Source organism: Leguminivora glycinivorella, chromosome 14 (genome assembly GCF_023078275.1).
Source record: "Leguminivora glycinivorella isolate SPB_JAAS2020 chromosome 14, LegGlyc_1.1, whole genome shotgun sequence".
Lineage (NCBI taxonomy): Eukaryota > Metazoa > Arthropoda > Insecta > Lepidoptera > Tortricidae > Leguminivora > Leguminivora glycinivorella.
This window is the reverse complement of record NC_062984.1, coordinates 3,771,228-3,788,531: the sequence shown is the minus strand read 5'-3', so window position 1 is coordinate 3,788,531 and position 17,304 is coordinate 3,771,228. Positions and strand designations below refer to the sequence as shown.

General features: G+C 38.9%; 1 protein-coding gene across 1 annotated transcript in view; it reads left to right on the top strand.

Moving 5' to 3' along the window:
* Positions 1 to 17,304, top strand: part of LOC125233357 (integrin beta-PS-like) — a 22,043-nt gene extending 4,739 nt beyond the window's left edge. The window contains exons 2-11 of the mRNA XM_048139341.1: positions 4,818 to 5,135; positions 5,422 to 5,562; positions 9,281 to 9,333; positions 9,783 to 9,902; positions 11,115 to 11,282; positions 11,960 to 12,193; positions 12,797 to 12,971; positions 13,609 to 13,715; positions 14,628 to 14,778; positions 15,521 to 17,304. Coding sequence (XP_047995298.1) covers positions 4,844 to 5,135; positions 5,422 to 5,562; positions 9,281 to 9,333; positions 9,783 to 9,902; positions 11,115 to 11,282; positions 11,960 to 12,193; positions 12,797 to 12,971; positions 13,609 to 13,715; positions 14,628 to 14,778; positions 15,521 to 15,663 — 1,584 coding nt within the window. The 5' untranslated portion in view covers positions 4,818 to 4,843 and the 3' untranslated portion in view covers positions 15,664 to 17,304. The remainder of the gene's footprint in view (positions 1 to 4,817; positions 5,136 to 5,421; positions 5,563 to 9,280; positions 9,334 to 9,782; positions 9,903 to 11,114; positions 11,283 to 11,959; positions 12,194 to 12,796; positions 12,972 to 13,608; positions 13,716 to 14,627; positions 14,779 to 15,520) is intronic.

The following is a 17,304-nucleotide window of genomic DNA, read 5'->3' as shown; positions in this document are numbered from 1 at the left end:
TATTAGTTCATCTGTTGATATAATATTGGATTTGTGTCGTAGACTTCCTTTATTAGGGTTCTGTAGGAAGCGAAAGGAACCGTGAAGGACGCACGCTAAAATACAGTCTGACCAAAAAGAAAAAAAATAAAAAGTGGCAACATCGTCCCGTTTTCTCACACATATTGATTTGAAAGGGATGAACACTACAATGTTGATATTTTTTAATTTCTAATATTTTTAGTCAGACTGTAAAGCCTAGCAAAAAAACCGGCCAAGAGCGTGTCGGGCCACGCTCAGTGTAGGGTTCCGTAGTTTTCCGTATTTTTCTCAAAAACTACTAAACCTATGAAGTACAAAACAATTTTCCTAGAAAGTCTTTATAAAGTTCTACTTTTGTGATTTTTTTCATATTTTTTAAACATATGGTTCAAAAGTTAGAGGGGGGGACGCACTTTTTTTTCCTTTAGGAGCGATTATTTCCGAAAATATTAATATTATCAAAAAACGATCTTAGTAAACCCTTATTCATTTTTAAATACCTATCCAGTGATATATCACACGTTGGGATTGGAATGAAAAAAAAAATCAGCCCCCACTTTACATGTAGGGGGGGGTACCCTAATAAAACATTTTTTCCATTTTTTATTTTTGCACTTTGTTGGCGTGATTGATATACATATTCGTACCAAATTTCAGCTTTCTAGTGCTAACGGTTACTGAGATTATCCGCGGACGGACGGACGGACGGACGGACGGACGGACGGACGGACGGACGGACAGACAGACATGGCGAAACTATAAGGGTTCCTAGTTGACTACGGAACCCTAAAAAAGTAGAAATTAATAGAGGCGCCACCGTCTATGTAAAACGCTTTGCATGGGGCAACTATTGAGGCACTTTTGTATGAGAACAGTTAAGTAAGTGTTGCTATGACAAAAACCGGCCAAGTGCGAGTCGGACTCGCGCACCGAGGGTTCCGTACAAACGTATGAATTTCAACTTGATAGCTCTACGCGTTCATGAGGAAAAAAGTAATAAGTTTATATTTATTAAAAACCCTAAAAATATATATTTTGTAATGTAACTAAAAATTTAAGGTTTTCGGAATTTTTCCTTTATGTGTGCTATAAAACGTTGCTTCATGCCAAATTTCAAGATTCTAGGTCGACTGGAAGTACCCTTTAGGTTTTGATTCCCTTGCGAGTACTTGCGAGTTTCAAAATATGCAGCTTAAATTGCTGTTTCTTTTGATTGCGTTGACATAGAAGTTTGATTTTGTTACAGCTTAAAGGTATTATAGAACTGAGTATTTGGTATGAATTTCAATTTAATACCTCTACGCGTTTATGAGGAAATGGGTAGTAAGGTTAAAATTATTAAAAAAAAATATATTATGTGATGTAACTAAAAATTTATGGTTTTCGTAATTTTTCCTTTATCTATGCTATAAGACGTTGCTTCGTACCAAATTTCAAGATTCTGAGTTCACGGGAAGCACCCTGTAGGTTTTGATTCCCTTGCAAGTGTCGAAAATTTGCGGCATAAACGGCTGTATCTTTTGATTGCGTTGGCTTAGAAGTTTGATTTTTTCACAGCTTCAAGGGACAGTAGACCTGAGTAATTGATATTAAATTTCAGCTTCATACCTCCACGCGTTCCTGAGAAAAAGGGTCTTGACAGACGGACGGACGGACGGACAGACGGACAACAAAGTGATCCTATAAGGGTTCCGTTTTTTCCTTTTGAGGTACGGAACCCTAAAAAAGAGTTCCATTTCTACAAAAAATGTCAAGCTGTACTTCCGTTTTTAGGGTTCCATAGTCAACTAGGAACCCTTATAGTTTCGCCATGTCTATCCGTCCGTCCGCGGATAATCTCAGTGACCGTTAGCACTAGTAATTTTTTTTTTCATTTCAACCGTAACGTGTTATATAATGGTTGGATAGGTATTTAAAAATTAATAGGGGTTTACGAAAATCATTTTTTGATATTGTTAATATTTTCGGAAATAATCGCTCCATTAGATAAAAAATGTGACCTTGACCTTTTAATATTTTAAGGATATTCAAGGTTTACACCATATACAACGTATTTTTTTGTTTTCTGTTTTTTTATGAGCGACGCGCGCGCGATATAACGACGCGTCGAATAGAATATGGTACTTATATCGTTTTTAAAACAAAATGTTTTTTTTTGGTACATAATAACCTTAAGAGTAACATGACAGTTAGTCGAATATCTGACGGTACATTCCCAAGTACTCATCATCCTCCTTTCGTTATCCCAGCATTTGCCTGGGAGCCATGGGAGCCTGGGGTCCGCTGTGACAACTAATCCCAAAAAGCGTAGACTAGTTTTACAAAAGCGACTGCCATCCGACCTTCCAATCCAAAGGGTAACTAGGCCTTATTGGAATTAGTCCGGTTTCCTAACGATGTTTTCCTTCACCGAAAAGCGACTGGCAAATATCAAATGACATTTCTCACATAAATTCCGAAAAACTTATTGGTAAGAGCCGGGGTTCGAACCCGCGACCTCCGGATTGAAAGTAGACGTACGCTCTTACCGCTAGGCTACTAGCGCTCACATACATTCTAAAGTTCAGTCAACCAATTGGAACCCCAGGCCACTCTACAACCATGTCAAAATAACAAGCAGTAAGAAATTTCTTACAATCTGATTTATAACGTCACTGTGGCATAGTCCTACAGTGACCTAGGGTTCCAATTAGTTGACTGTACTATGGCCTTCATATTTGTAGTAAAAACGTACAGAACCCTCACTGCACGAGTCAAGCTCACATTTAACCACTTTTTATTTTAAACCGGTAGCTGCCTGAGTGTTGAATGAGTATAATAGTGTATACTACTGCGTATCTTTATGTTCACACTTCCCAGCTACTTAGAAAGTGACTTAATTAATATTACGAAATGTACAGTCAATCAATTGGAACCATAGGCCACTCTACAACCATGTCAAAATGACAAGCAGTAAGAGATTTCTTACAATTTGATTTATAACGTCACTGTGACATAGTTCTACATCTACAGCGGCCAAGAGTTCCAATTGGTTGGTTTACAAAGTACTGTGATTTGACATTATATCACAGAATATACAATACATATAAATACAAGTACAGAAGACTCACTGCTTTGATGTTCACAAAGTGCCGCCTTTCATAATTTGTACCTATAAACAAATGGACTGCACGTGAGCAACCTTCAAACCTTCAAGAAAAGAGCGTACACCTATCTTAAACACCGGCAACGCACCTCCAACACTTCTGGTGTTTCGGGTGTCCATAGGCGGCAGTGATCGCTTACCATCAGGCGAACTGCTTGCTTCCTATCCCAATAAAAACAACATTGAAATCTGTAGCGTTGCGCGAAGATCGTCACCATTAAAGGGCCACGCTGGCGCTAGTTTTACGAAACAAGCTCTTGCGTATTGGCGCGAAAGTTCGGTGGCGTCCCGCGTCGCATAAATGCCATTCGGCTACGACAAACGCTCACAAAACGCTCACGATAATATAGTCTCTTTTGTAGATACCTATCTCTATCGCTCTTGCGTATTGGCGCGAAAGAGACATACTACGTTTCTTGTTGCGTTTCGGTGGCGTTCGCGTCGCAGAAATGCCATTCGGTTACAGGGCCTGATCTTCCAACCTGAAGGGTAACTAGGCTGTATTGGGATTAGTCCGGTTTCCTCACAATGTGTTTCTTCACCGGATAGCGACTGGCAAATATCGAATGACATTGCGCACATACTTAAGTTCTAAAAATCTGATTTGGTAGAAGCTGGGATTGGAATTCGAACCCGCGACCTCCGGATTCAAAGTCGCACGCTTTTACTGCTGGGCCACCAGCGCTTTAAATTGTGCAATGAAGGTTAAATAAATAAAAGTGAAGTCATCATATCATAGGTATACAATTTGTTGTTGTTGTCGTGATAAGAAACATCGCATATCCAAAACATGGCCTCTGGCCTTCGACCCTCGGGTCTTATGGAGAGATTACACCCTATTTGGAGTCTTAGTGGTCTCACAACCGTCATACAAGTAACACAGGATGCTTTAAGGTAAGGTATGAACCGTCAAATATCTCTTCCAGTCATGTAAATTTTGTTGTTGCTGGGACGTCAGTCTTCCGCGACCACGGCCAGTGCAACCTAGCCGAAATGTTGGGAAAAAAGTTAAAATAATGTTAATTAATCGCGTTCGACCTGTATGTGATTTTATATATGTGTACAAAGCGTAGAACTTAAGTTTGGTTATCATTGTCACTTTGCATCGCACTTGCTTGAAAACAGTGATATTGTGCCAGCATGACATGTTCAGATGTGTGCTCTATTGTGACCACGGGTGCAAAGTTTGATAAGTTACTTAAGCGCTGGTGACGTAGCGGTAAGAGCGTGCGACTTTCAATCCGGAGGTCGTGGGTTCGAACCCCGAATCCGCTCCCTGGTAAAAACCAATGTGTTTATCGGAACTTTTGTGCGAAATTCATTTGATATTTGCCAGTTCCTATTCCTATACCTGCCAACAAACTGTTCCACAGTTTGGCGGAAAGTTTTATGTAAAAACTGTTTTACTTTTATCGAATAAATAATTTAATTTTTTTTTTTCAGTCGCTTTTCTTCTTTCTTTCTTTCGTAAAACTAGTCCACGCTACGCTTTTTGGGATTAGTTGTCAAAGCGGACCTCAGGCTCTTATGAGCCAACGCGAATTCCAGAATAATGCTGGGGAGGATGTAGACGTTAAGTTTGATAAGTAGGTACTTACAATACAGTAAATAACCCAAACATTAATAATTAGCATTGTCGTTTTTTTTTTAGATTTGGATCTAAACAATCGAATCACAATGCTTACACAACGAAAGACGTTACAACTGTGGCTATGGGTTTTCCTGGTCCAAGTATGCTGGGCAAACCAACCCACCCCTTTGTTTCAACTAGCACGGAACCATTGCTCCAGCAAAACTACTTGCAGCGACTGCATACGGACTGCTAACTGTGCCTGGTGCTTCGCTGCAAGGTTCGATGGTTTGAGATGTTTCAACCCTGCCATAGAAGGGACTGCGTCCTGCGATGAAGCTAACATCTTAGACCCTAGTAACCTACTGTCTGTACAACAAAATATGGAACTTAGTAGAAGTAAGTAGACCTCAGATGCACTTAGCTCACTAACTTAGCTTGTGAAGCAAATAACTGATTATTACATGAGTCTGAAAGTGTAATTAATAAAAATAAAAATATTGAAAGAAATGAGATTCCTTCTTATATATTCATCTCCGTTGCTCTTGAGAGCTTGGGGTCGATTTTGGAAACTAATTGCAAGATGCTACGGTGAAAACTGAGCTAAGGCATCTGACCTTCCAACCCAGTGGGCAAACCTCCTTTCCTAACGTTTGTATTGATAAATGATTCCTCTGTGTTTCAGCGCGTTCTGACTCCATCGCAGACTCACATGGAGAGTCCAGATCCGGTGTCAGCACCACTGCTGGTGGTGCCAAGTCCACAGGCTCTAAGGAGAACCTCGTTCAGATCAAGCCGCAAAGAGTCAAACTGCAATTACGACAGAGTAAGTACGTAAATATGTTCGTTTCGCTGGCTCGGCCATGTGGAGAGGATGGGAGAGGATTGTGCTGCTAAAAGAGCTTACTGAGAAACGGCCGACCGAAAGGCCCAGGTACCGGTGGATCGGTGAGGTCCAGAAAGACCTGCGTGACCTTCAAGTGACTGAGTAGCATCAATCCCATAGGATAGAAGCGAATGGCGGAGTCTAGTGTCGGAGGCCAAGATCCACTTCGGGTCGCTCTGCCGTCCTAAGGTAAAAGGCAGCTATTCGACAAAAGCTAGTTTTGAGATAATCGCAAAAAACCTTCTTTTTTGAATTTCTACAAAACGGATTAACTTTTTTCATTATTTCTTTTTGTATATAGTAGGTATAAGTATTTACTTATTTTAGACATTATTTGTGTGTTTGTACAGCGACTGGTTTTTTTTTAATTCGATAAAAGCCTTTTTGCATAGTATTAAGCTTCAAAAATGGTAGATATTACTAGTCAAGAAAGCGGTAAAACATGCTTTATACGGTGTTCTAATCTAGGATTTTCTCTTAAACTAGGCTATAACGCCGTATATAATCACATACTATCTTATTGCTTAGCAACAATGCCCATCTAGCACTCGAGATTCTAAGTTAAAGGCAGTATCGTAGTTATTCGGCCTTTTTAATTAGTATCCTAGTGAGTTTTCCAGATTTTCGACTGTACTGCTAGTCTAAAAGAACGCATACTATCAAAAAAATCGTATATACGGCTTTATAGATTAGTATATTTGGAAGAAATTGGAACAAAATGCAAATACGTCGTTTAAAAACGTATGTATTAAAGAAACAAGAAAACGCCATTCTGTCCCTATTTACTTAAAAAAACTTCTTTTTGGATAGTGATAAATATAATATAATAAACTTTTACAGTACACAATAATACCTGCTCTTTTAAATTAGTCAGTAAGTAATCAATTATTAGTATCTAATCGTCATTTTTCCTCAAAGCCTAGATGATAAGAGTGCCGTCTATATACTAAACATACGTGTACTAATTCGGAGTTTTGTGGAAACTTTCTTACGTTGCTAATGGAAACAAGTTAGTAAGTAATGATAAAAAAGGTCAATATGTTATTTTGCTTTGAAAAAAAGGTCAATTTTTATATCATATGTCATATGTCAATCTATCGCGTCACTTCTGAGAATTGGAGGCAAAATAAATTATAATTATGTAATTTTAATGCCAAGATGAGAGGTAGAACAACAACGGGTTTTAATTGTGACCAATCTATCTGCAAAGGATTTGGATGACTATGAAATTGGCCGCACAAGATGTGAGTTAGAAAGCAGTTTACACTACCTACTACCAAATGGTTTCGCACGAATTATACATACAGTTTAGAAGAATTTCATGGTCGCTCCAAAAACCTGGCTCTTTTCTATAAAAAAATTTAGAGAAAAAGATAATATAATTATTATGTGACGAACAGTTTGTAAACAAAAAACAATTTTACCAATTTCTATTAGAGATTGTGCGAATATGTAGTAATAGTTCAGTAAGCTAAAGAGCGTCATTCACTGCGGCTGGTTATATACATGAAACAAATACATCCAAAACGCATCCAAACTCAGGAATCTCCCGTCAAAACTTGAGCTCGGAAGTTAAACGACCAAGAGGTACCTCAACCTCTGATAGGGTTCAAATACCTACGATAAAATGATTTTTTGCGAAAAATTTGGGCAAAAAGTGGTTTGGCAAGCAATTTGTCCATTCGTTTTTTGTTTAAGGAAACTTACATTCCTAGATTTACAAGAAGGAATGCCTTCATAAGCAGGTTCTGCTTAAGTATATGAAAGTACAGGGATCAAATATTCTTCTGATCCGATTAAGCTGCTTTTCACTACGCTCGCCAAGTACCGGTCTGGTATCAAGAGAATGATGTCGAGTTTGTTGCGAAAACATTAAATCCGTCGAACTACCCTGAAATGAATTAAGCTAAGAAACAGATAACATCGAGCAATTCAGAAATGACTGGATTAGTAACCATAAAAATCTTCAACAATGTTACAATACAAACATTGCGATCCAAAAGTTTATAGAGAGTATCAAAATCAAAGTCAATCAAAATAATTAGTCATAAATTGAATTCGACTACAACAAAATAGTCATTTAATGGATTTTCTGGAAACAGTGGCAGATGACCCCGTAAGTTTATTATATAGGCCTAACTTTCACACGAACATGCCTATGCTTTTTGATACTGGTTATCAAAAATATGGTTATTTTCATATTCAGTTTCCTATTATATTCATATTAATATTCCATGTTTGTAAAATAAAACATAGTTGAAAATGTAGACTACTGCCAATACTTCTCCTTCTTATTCCTCATACCCTTATCTCATTTTATGTGAGGTAGATAGAACAGGTCTTGCTCTTTCATTCTCCTCTTTCGTCATCTCAACACTCATATCTTTCTCTCTAATATCCTATTTCACATAATCCATTCATCGTTGTTTGGATTTACCCCTCCCTCTCTATATCAACATTCATCTCTAACGTTCTCATTCATTAATTGCAAATTATTTACTTGTTTTACTGTAAATTAAACCAAAAAGGATAACGTTAAATACTTAAACCGTGAAATATTAATATACCTCATATAGTGTTTGCTGCAAAAAAAACTATATACGAACAACTTTCCCACCGCAAACTACGCTAAAAAGACGTATTTGCTTTCGAGCAATAATATCTGAAAATCGAGTTAAATGTTTGTATCTCGAATAAAAATGACAATAGAAATGATGTAGGAAATGTAAACAATAGTTATTATTGTTAAAACGTATCAAAAATGCAATCATTCAGTATTTTTCCTAACTTTGTTTGGTTTCGATCAATATTTCGCGCGAAAAAAGCCAGCTGCGCTCTCGTACTGTCAGCCACAAGCTGCGCCGGTGCTCGCAGCTCGTCATTGATGGCTTTTCCATAGCATAAAGTATCTTTCGGCTGGCGGGTGGATTGACAAAGGTTGGAGCATATACTGTTTTATAGGCTAGTTTGCAGCACTTTCACTCATTTTAAAAGTTTTTTTACGTTTAATATGACACCCATACAAAATAAGAAGAACGTATAACACTTATTCGTTTTTATAGACTAATATTGTGTTGTAAAACAATCGAGCGATACTAGGCTTAAATGACGTATTTGACATTTTTTACAGAAAAAATGTATATACGCTTTTTTAGACTAGTATCAGTTTAAAAAATTGATCAAAATCCTACGCTAAAACTACGTATAACGTCTTGTACGTATTTTTAGTCTAGTTTTTCACTTTTACGTACTTTTAGGCTAGTAATACTGGATAACATGTCAACCTAACCAGAGCGTAAAAAAACGTATATCTGCATATACGTTGATTTAGCTTAGTTTTGTTAAATAGCTGCTTTTTTGGCTAGGAAATCTTGGAAAATTAGTGCAAATACTGCCTTTTTAGAGAAATTTTCTCGGAAACTAGGCAACATATCGAAAAACGGAAAAAAGTGGTCGATGCAGCTTAACCTGTACATTACGAATATTACAATAAGTCAATTTCGGCAAAACGTCGAATAGCTGCCTTTTACCTTAGGACGGCAGCGCTGAGCCAGCGCAGTTAGTAGGTACAATAAAAAAGAAAAATATTGATTCTGTAAAAGATCTTTTTACTCGTATAATTATACGCAATTTTCATTATAAATAAATTGTTTCACAGATCAAATGCAACAGTTATCCTTCACCTACTCACGTGGCGAAAACTACCCACTGGTATGTATTGTCTTTACAGTTTAAACTCAATTATTATCAGAATTAACTCTTTATCAGAATAATTAATTAAATAATTTCAACTTAACAAAATGGTCACTTAAAATAAATTGCATGATAGTATTGCTGTATGTTTGTTAGATTGTTTTAATATTTACTATTGAAGATGCTACATAATAATAGTTATGTTTCTTCGGTTTCCATAAGTTACGATTTGGATTATTAAATTTTTCTCTGTACTTATTTATTTTTATTCTTAGGCTAGGTATTTTACAATATGTATATAGAAATAAAATATAAAAACACTTTCAAAACAATATAAAAACATTTAAACATATTGTAAAAAAACCTAACCTAGGGTGCCGCCAGCAGCGGGGCAGTGCCCAAGCTGCCGGTGGTTAGGGCTGCAGAGAGAGGAACCGTCGGCCTATTAAATTATTATTTTGTACCAGGTAACCGATTCGGTGGTTGAAATTAGAGACACATCAAGTGACGCCATCCAAATTGTTTATTCTTCATCCTGTCTTGATGAACCCAACGTGATGCAGACAAATAGGTGTGACGGGTTAAAGGTAAGCCATATTTACCTATGCAAAGTTATTTTATTACTAGGAATTGCTAGCTAATAACATAAGTCTCTAGACTTATATTGACCGTTTGACTGTGATTATATATTGGTAAGTCATGCTAAAGTTAAATTAAACTAATATTGTCTTCGGTTACCGCGATAGTTACTCATGGAATAAAACTATGGAAACGGATTAAATCGCGTATAATGAATTTAAAATACATCCCGACGTTTCGAACTCTTTACAGCGTTCGTGGTCAACGGGTGACTGAGGAAAAAAAAATTAAAATGTGCAAAAGCTACCCACTTACAAGAAATATTAACGAACCATGACCACAAATAATATAGATTTCTAAGGCAGGTTCACACACTATTATTAAAGCTAGTTATACAATATTCAAAAAATTTACCATTACTCTGTTAAAAATAATAAACCAATTAATCTACACAAAATTGACAAAGAAACAAACTGCAAATGTCCAACACCATACAACACAAATGCCTCACAGCCTTCGTCGTGCTTGTTCCATTATCAGATGTACTACTGGATCCCAAGCCGGTGGTAAAGTAAAGCCATCCTCTCTATTAAAGTTTGGATATTTCTTGATCTCAATGGCCTCTCGCAACATTCTGGGTTCGAAACGTCGGGATGTATTTTAAATTCATTATACGCGATTTAATCCGTTTCCATAGTTTTATTAAATTAAACTAGATCACCGCTTTAAGTTTGAAGAGGTAACACGCAAGCAGTACCGGAATCATAATTTTATTGAGTCATAGAATATGGTCACAAAAATTCACGAGAATCCGTTGAGAATTGCGACCTGTAGAGGAGGACATCCGGACATACAAAAGCAAATTGCTTGAGCTGAAATGTAGCCCTCACTATCGCTTCGATCGTATATTTATAACACTTATATATTAGTATAAATAAATAAATAAATATTATAGGACGTTCTTACACAGATTGACCGAGTCCCACGGTAAGCTCAAGAAGGCTTGTGTTATGGGTACTCAGATAACGATATATATAATGTACAAATACTTATATACATAGAAAACATCCATGGCTCAGGAACAAATATCTGTGCTCATCACACAAATAAATACCCTTACCGGGATTCGAATCCGGGACCGCGGTTTAGCAGGCAGGGTCACTACCCGCCCAGACCCGTCGTCAAAATAGTAGTCAAAAAAAAAGAAGTATGAATTTTAGGTGGGAGATGTCGTGGAGTTCCTAGCTAAGATTACACTGAAGGAGTGTCCGCGAGACCCAAGCAAGTGGAAACAGACATTTGTCATCAAACCTGGAGGCACCTCAGAGGGTCTCACCGTGGAACTGGAGATGATATGCGATTGCCCATGTGAACATCCTGGACATTCCGTAAGTAAACTTTTGTGCTCTCATCATGACCAATAACTGTCGTACTTGGGTTGAGAATCTATAAAAAAAAAACATAACAATGCGCAAATATCAACTAGTAGATATACGGTAGATCACAAAAATAAGTAGATAAATGGCATTTGGACATGGTTTATATTTGGGACATTGTTACATCCTATTATTCTGACATTAAGGCATTACTTGTACTTGCGCATTTATTGTGATGAATGGCGAAAGCAACACGCTGGAGGAGAGAAAGCTATGCGACGAAGCCATGGTTGGCATGCCACGAGACTGGAACCTCCGTGGCATGAGTTTTCTCTGCCAAAAATGTGGCGGGTCGTGCTGCTCGCGAATCGGCCTCCACAGTCATCAAACCCGTTATCTAAACAGTAATGTGTAAATCGTCTGCAATTGCGTCGCCTGTGATGATGAAGGCACTACTTCGAACGGATTAGGGCTTTAGGACAAAGACGGGGAAAACTTATAAGAGATAAGTTCGCCTTTGTACTGTTCTTTACTGTAATTACTGTGTTTATTGTTATTAATTGTACAGAGTTTACTACTACTACGACAACTTATACCGACCCTCTGATATTAGAAATAAGAACCCTAAATATTAAATATCAAACCGTACCCTTTTGTAACGCCAAAATAATAACAACATTAATCAACAGGCGTACAACGACAACCGCAACGTTTGCAGTGGACACGGCATATCCAGGTGTGGCGTATGCTCCTGCCAACCCGACAGCTTTGGAAAGAACTGCGAGTGCGCTACGCAGGGCTTCGGTTTTGGAAACCAGGACACTTGTCGCCCCTACAATACCAGCACTGGCCAAGACTGCTCTGGCCACGGCGTCTGTATCTGTGGCGTTTGTGAGTGCAACAAGATGTCCGACCCAACTGAGGTACGTTAGAATATATATTTAGAATATTTTTTTTTTTTATTCGTAAGCACTTAACAACGACGATAACAATATAATATACACAAAAATTAACGACACACAAACAAGTAACCATACACACAAAGGCTAACAGACAAAAGTGCCACGAAATGGTCTCATCTCAGCATGTTGCTGGCGACTTCCAGCGCTGGTCTTCCGAAGAGGCCATTCGGTGAAAACAATCACGACAGGTAACAATTTATGAATTACTTACAGCCTTAGCTGCCCCCTCGATTATAAGTGGGAGTTCACTAAGCTAAGCGGTGGCTTTTGAGGTCAGTACCACCGTCTGTGGCGATTGTGAATGCAGCAATATATTCTAACCCCATCGAAGGACGTTACAGTCGCCCCACTAACGATTTCTGCTAGAGCGGCTGCGCAAAGCAGTGGATTTGTCAACCAAAATCACTGTCAACTCACCAATGCTAGCTCCAGCCTCTGCCACTGCAAATGTAAATGCATATGCGGCGTATGGGAATACAATTTTTAGATCTTCCCCTCGCTATCAACAAGTCTAAGATATAACAAACCCTTCGACTTTTTTTTCCACTCAACATTGGTTTGCAGGAGATATCAGGGGCGTTTTGCGAGTGCGACAACTTCTCTTGCGACCGCAGCAAAGGTCGTATTTGCTCGGGCCCCGATCACGGAACATGTGTGTGTGGCCAGTGCATATGTAGGCCTGAGTACACCGGTCCCGCTTGCGATTGCTCGCGTAACACTGCGCCGTGCGTCAACCCAGGTATAACCACGATACAAAATTTAAATTAAAAAAAAAAAAAATAGTTGACCGAATTTGATCAAGCATGGTTTAGAACACTCCCGACTAATTCAGCTTTCAAACCAAATCTAAATCGGTTTACTAATTCGAAAGCTACGAGTACGATGCCACAGACAAACAGACACGTCAAACTTATAACACCCCATAGTTTTTGCGTCTGGGGTTAAAAATCGCATCGCACGAGGGATACAAAATACCAATCCTTCACGCTCCGTAGCCTATCGTTTTGATCTCGATCTCCGCGTCCACTACAGAGATATACCAAGGCTATGGAACATGAGAGGTTGGCCTCTTATCTATGCAGGCTGGCAGTGATGTAGGATTTCAGTCGTTCTCAGGATCTGTCATTAAGTAGCCCTACTTAGACTGGGCGTTTCTCCAGAAACTTCCTACGGGTTTCCCCAAACCTATCGACTCGGAATCGACTCATTTGCCTCACCAAAAATCGCTCGTTAGTATGAGACGCTTACGCGTCGTCGTCGCTGACGCAAATGTACGCATGTTCATACCTAACTAGCGAGCGACCCTACAGTTTAGGTAACGATGAACTGTTGCATGAAGTATTACCGACCAATAAAATTGTAATAATTTATTGCAGCTACTGGTGAAATCTGCAGCGGCAATGGGCAGTGTGTATGCGGTCGGTGCTTATGCAACTTCAGCGATGAACATCACTTCTCAGGCCGATACTGTGAAAATTGCCCAGTGAGTATTGACTAAGACCAAAAGACAGTAATTGTACGAGGAGTACAATTATTGTCTTTTGGTTTTACTCGAATGCACAAACGCTCACGATAATATCTCTGTCGTAGCTATCTATCTCTATCTATCTCAGACTACATTTCTGCGGCGTTTCGGGTCGCAGAAATGCCATTCGGCTACAGGTCCTGGATCGTAGGGCCCACGTCACAATCACCAACGCGTTGTAAGCATATCATAGCTACCTGTCTTTATCGTGCTTCTATAGTGGCACGACACAGCAAGACTGCATTTCTATCGACACGTAACGTCAACTATTGTCACTTCGGCTAGGCGAGTACTGATGAATGAAATGGCTGACTCATCATCCTCCTTATCCGGGCATTCGCCGCGGCTCATGGGGAGCCTGGGGTCCGCTTTGACGACTAATTCCAAGATTTGCTATAGGCGCTAGTTTTACGAAAGCGACTGCCATCTGCCCTTCCAACCCGAAGGGTAACTAGGCCTTATTAATCAGTCTGGTTTCCTCACGATGTTTTCCTTCACCAAAAAGCGACTGGCAAAATATCAAATGACATTTTGCACATAAGTTTCAAAAATCTCATTGATACGAGCCGGGGTTCGAACCCGCTACCTCCGGATTGAAACTCGCGCGCTCTTACCACTGGGCCACCAGCGAAATGAATGGAGATTGAACTTGTTTTCGTGAATTGTTTTATATCGCGCCATCTTTTGAGTTTGTCTTCGGAAACATGGTTTAGTTTTTTTTAGTCACGTAAAAAGAAAATGCCTAGTTCTCAAATTAATATGATTGATATTGGATCAGTGCTAACTAATAAAAGCCCAGTCCCACATTTCATGAAATGGCTGACTATTATTTATAATTAAGTTGACTAATTACACCATTTTCTGTTTCAGACATGTCCGAACCGCTGTAAGCAGTTCAAAGAATGCGTATTATGCATGGTGCATCACAAGGGAGCGGAATGGAACCGCACGCAGACTTGCTCTAAGCCGTGCAAAGAGGCGAAAGGCGTCGTTCCCATTGTTGAGACCGAAAAACTTGAAGGTAACGACTGATTTGTTTAGCAGCTCTAGTTATGTTATATCTGTAGAAGAGAGTGAGATATTTTTTATAAAATGTTTTTAGACTGACGTTATTATTTTTACTGGTAAAAGAAATAAAGATAGAATTTTATTTTATTTTCGAATTTTCTTCATGATCAAAGTGCTGTCAAAACAGTAAAAGAGGTTTTATAATTAAGTATTTTAGGGTGTCCTTAAGGCACTGGTCCCACCAAAAACGCGATGAACTATCAGCGATAGAAATGAACTTTTGTTCATTGATGTTCGTATTGAGAAGAAGAAGAGTTCATCGCTCAGTGACGAACTATAATTCGCTCGCGCTATGAATGAATGAATGAAATTATTTATTGCCGGAAATACATTCCATAGATTATTACTAATATAATATTAACATAATAAATTAACTAAATTAAATTAAAATTAATAAAACTAAAACCAAATTAATCTAGTAGGACCCGCGGTTTGGGGTCACCCCGACCCCGATCCCACAGGCCTGTGGTAGGCCCTCCAGCGCTCGTGCAGCGGGCTGGCGTCCCACTCTCTCACCGCGGACAGAAGCTATCATCGCGTCTCTTTTATTTACACGAAAGCGACTGTTTTTAGTTCATTTCTATCGCCGATAGTTCATCGCTCAATCGCTTTTGGTAGAATCAGTGCCTAAATGGTGAACTTTGTCTTTAACAAAGAGTACAACTTTGTATTTGTGTATTTTTTTTATATTTCAGTAAATGATACTCTTAATGAGCATTTGTGCAGCTTCGTGGACGAGGAAGACTGCAAGTACGAGTTTGTGTACTCGTACGATGACCAGATGAACTTGCACATGAGGGCACAGAAGGAACAACAGTGCCCTACGAAAGTCAGATAATTATCATAGTCTATATAATTATGCCACTTTGTTGAAAGGAATAAACCTAAATTACTAAAGAACAACTGCTTAATTGATTTGTCATAGACAGTGATCAGTTTTTTGGATTCGACATGGGGTGAACGACCTCAATCATTATGTTAGTATGGATATGCCCCGGGAATCCGGGCTTAATGTTGTTAGAAAAGGCAAAAATGTATGTATACGTCACTATGTTTTCTGCTAGTTGGATTCCTTCTAAGTTCTAACACATGTCATACAGCCAGAGTGTACGGCATGTCGCAAGCAGCGCTGAACTGACTTTTGGTGACTCACGCGCCGAGGCATATTAGGAATAAGTGTTTCTAAATAAATATTTCTTTATGAAGGGCCCTATGGCTTTGTGACCTGCCTAACTCTACACATAAAAAGACGTTCGGATATGGCAATTTCTATAAAAACTATCACCAGATTACCGGGCTATCGCCAGCATTGGGCTACTTTCCGTAGAAATTGACTCACAGGCAAGTCTGTCAGATTTTGGAATGGTCTGGTCACCTTACGTATCGCGACTGCATTTTTTGAATTTGTTAGTGCTAAGTTTGCAGAAAACCCACTACGAGGTGAAGATATTTCAGCTGTTAGGTACAACACCATTATGATTTTTTCTTGTGTCTCGAAATAAAAACCGATCAAGTCGAGCAATGACAATTGATCAACCGACCTGACCTAGCGCGTAATGACCCCGCCTGCTATACCGTGGCCCTGGGTGCAAATCCCGGTAAGGGATTTATTTGTGTGATGAGCTTCCTCATCAGATCTGATATTCGTTCCTGTGAGTCATGAGTGACATTTGTTCATCACCCGGATCAGACATTATGTTACAACAATAATGTTTTTCAGTGTCCCATCACCAAATTTAGCGGGAAATCGGCAGGTCTTAAGACCCTGACGACTGCAATCGAATGTCTGCAATCTGACTTTTTAAACATTTAAAAGTAGAGAAATGATCCATGCCATATGATGAAACAATAATGAGTGTGCAAGACTAGGTATCTTGAGCTTACCGTGGGACTCAGTCAGTCTGTGTAAGAATGACCGAATTTATTTGTGAGACTTTCACACAAATATATTTCATATTGTGTATCGCACCCATTGTACCTTCACCTTATACTGAAGCACTAACCTCGGTGACTAGCGTTTCCTGGCACTCTCGAGAATGAATGAATTTCGCTTTCGGAAAAGTAGGCAATAAGTGTTTCGCTTTTTTCCATAAACGAAACTCTTGTACGATGACCTGCACTTTTAGAGGAGCCCTTTGTTAAATTCCTATACAATTCGGGAAGCGCACAGTCATGGCTAAACATTTTGGGGTTTCTTTAAAATAAAATGCTGTTTGGTGCTGGGGGAAGTTGAGAAAAAAATGTGTTGTCATGGTCGTATATATTTGCATGTACATTTTGTACATAGTTTTCTTTTTCATTTAGCGTTATATTTGATATTCGAGGAGCCAAGCACGGTAGCACGATTTTCGCACTCATTTTAAGTGCGACAGGGATGCACCTGAGGTACGTAGTTGATGTTCTAGTATAGTATAGACATAGATTTAAGTTTGTATGCCACATTTTATGGACAGTCTGAATACAGTCACCTACGGAAACA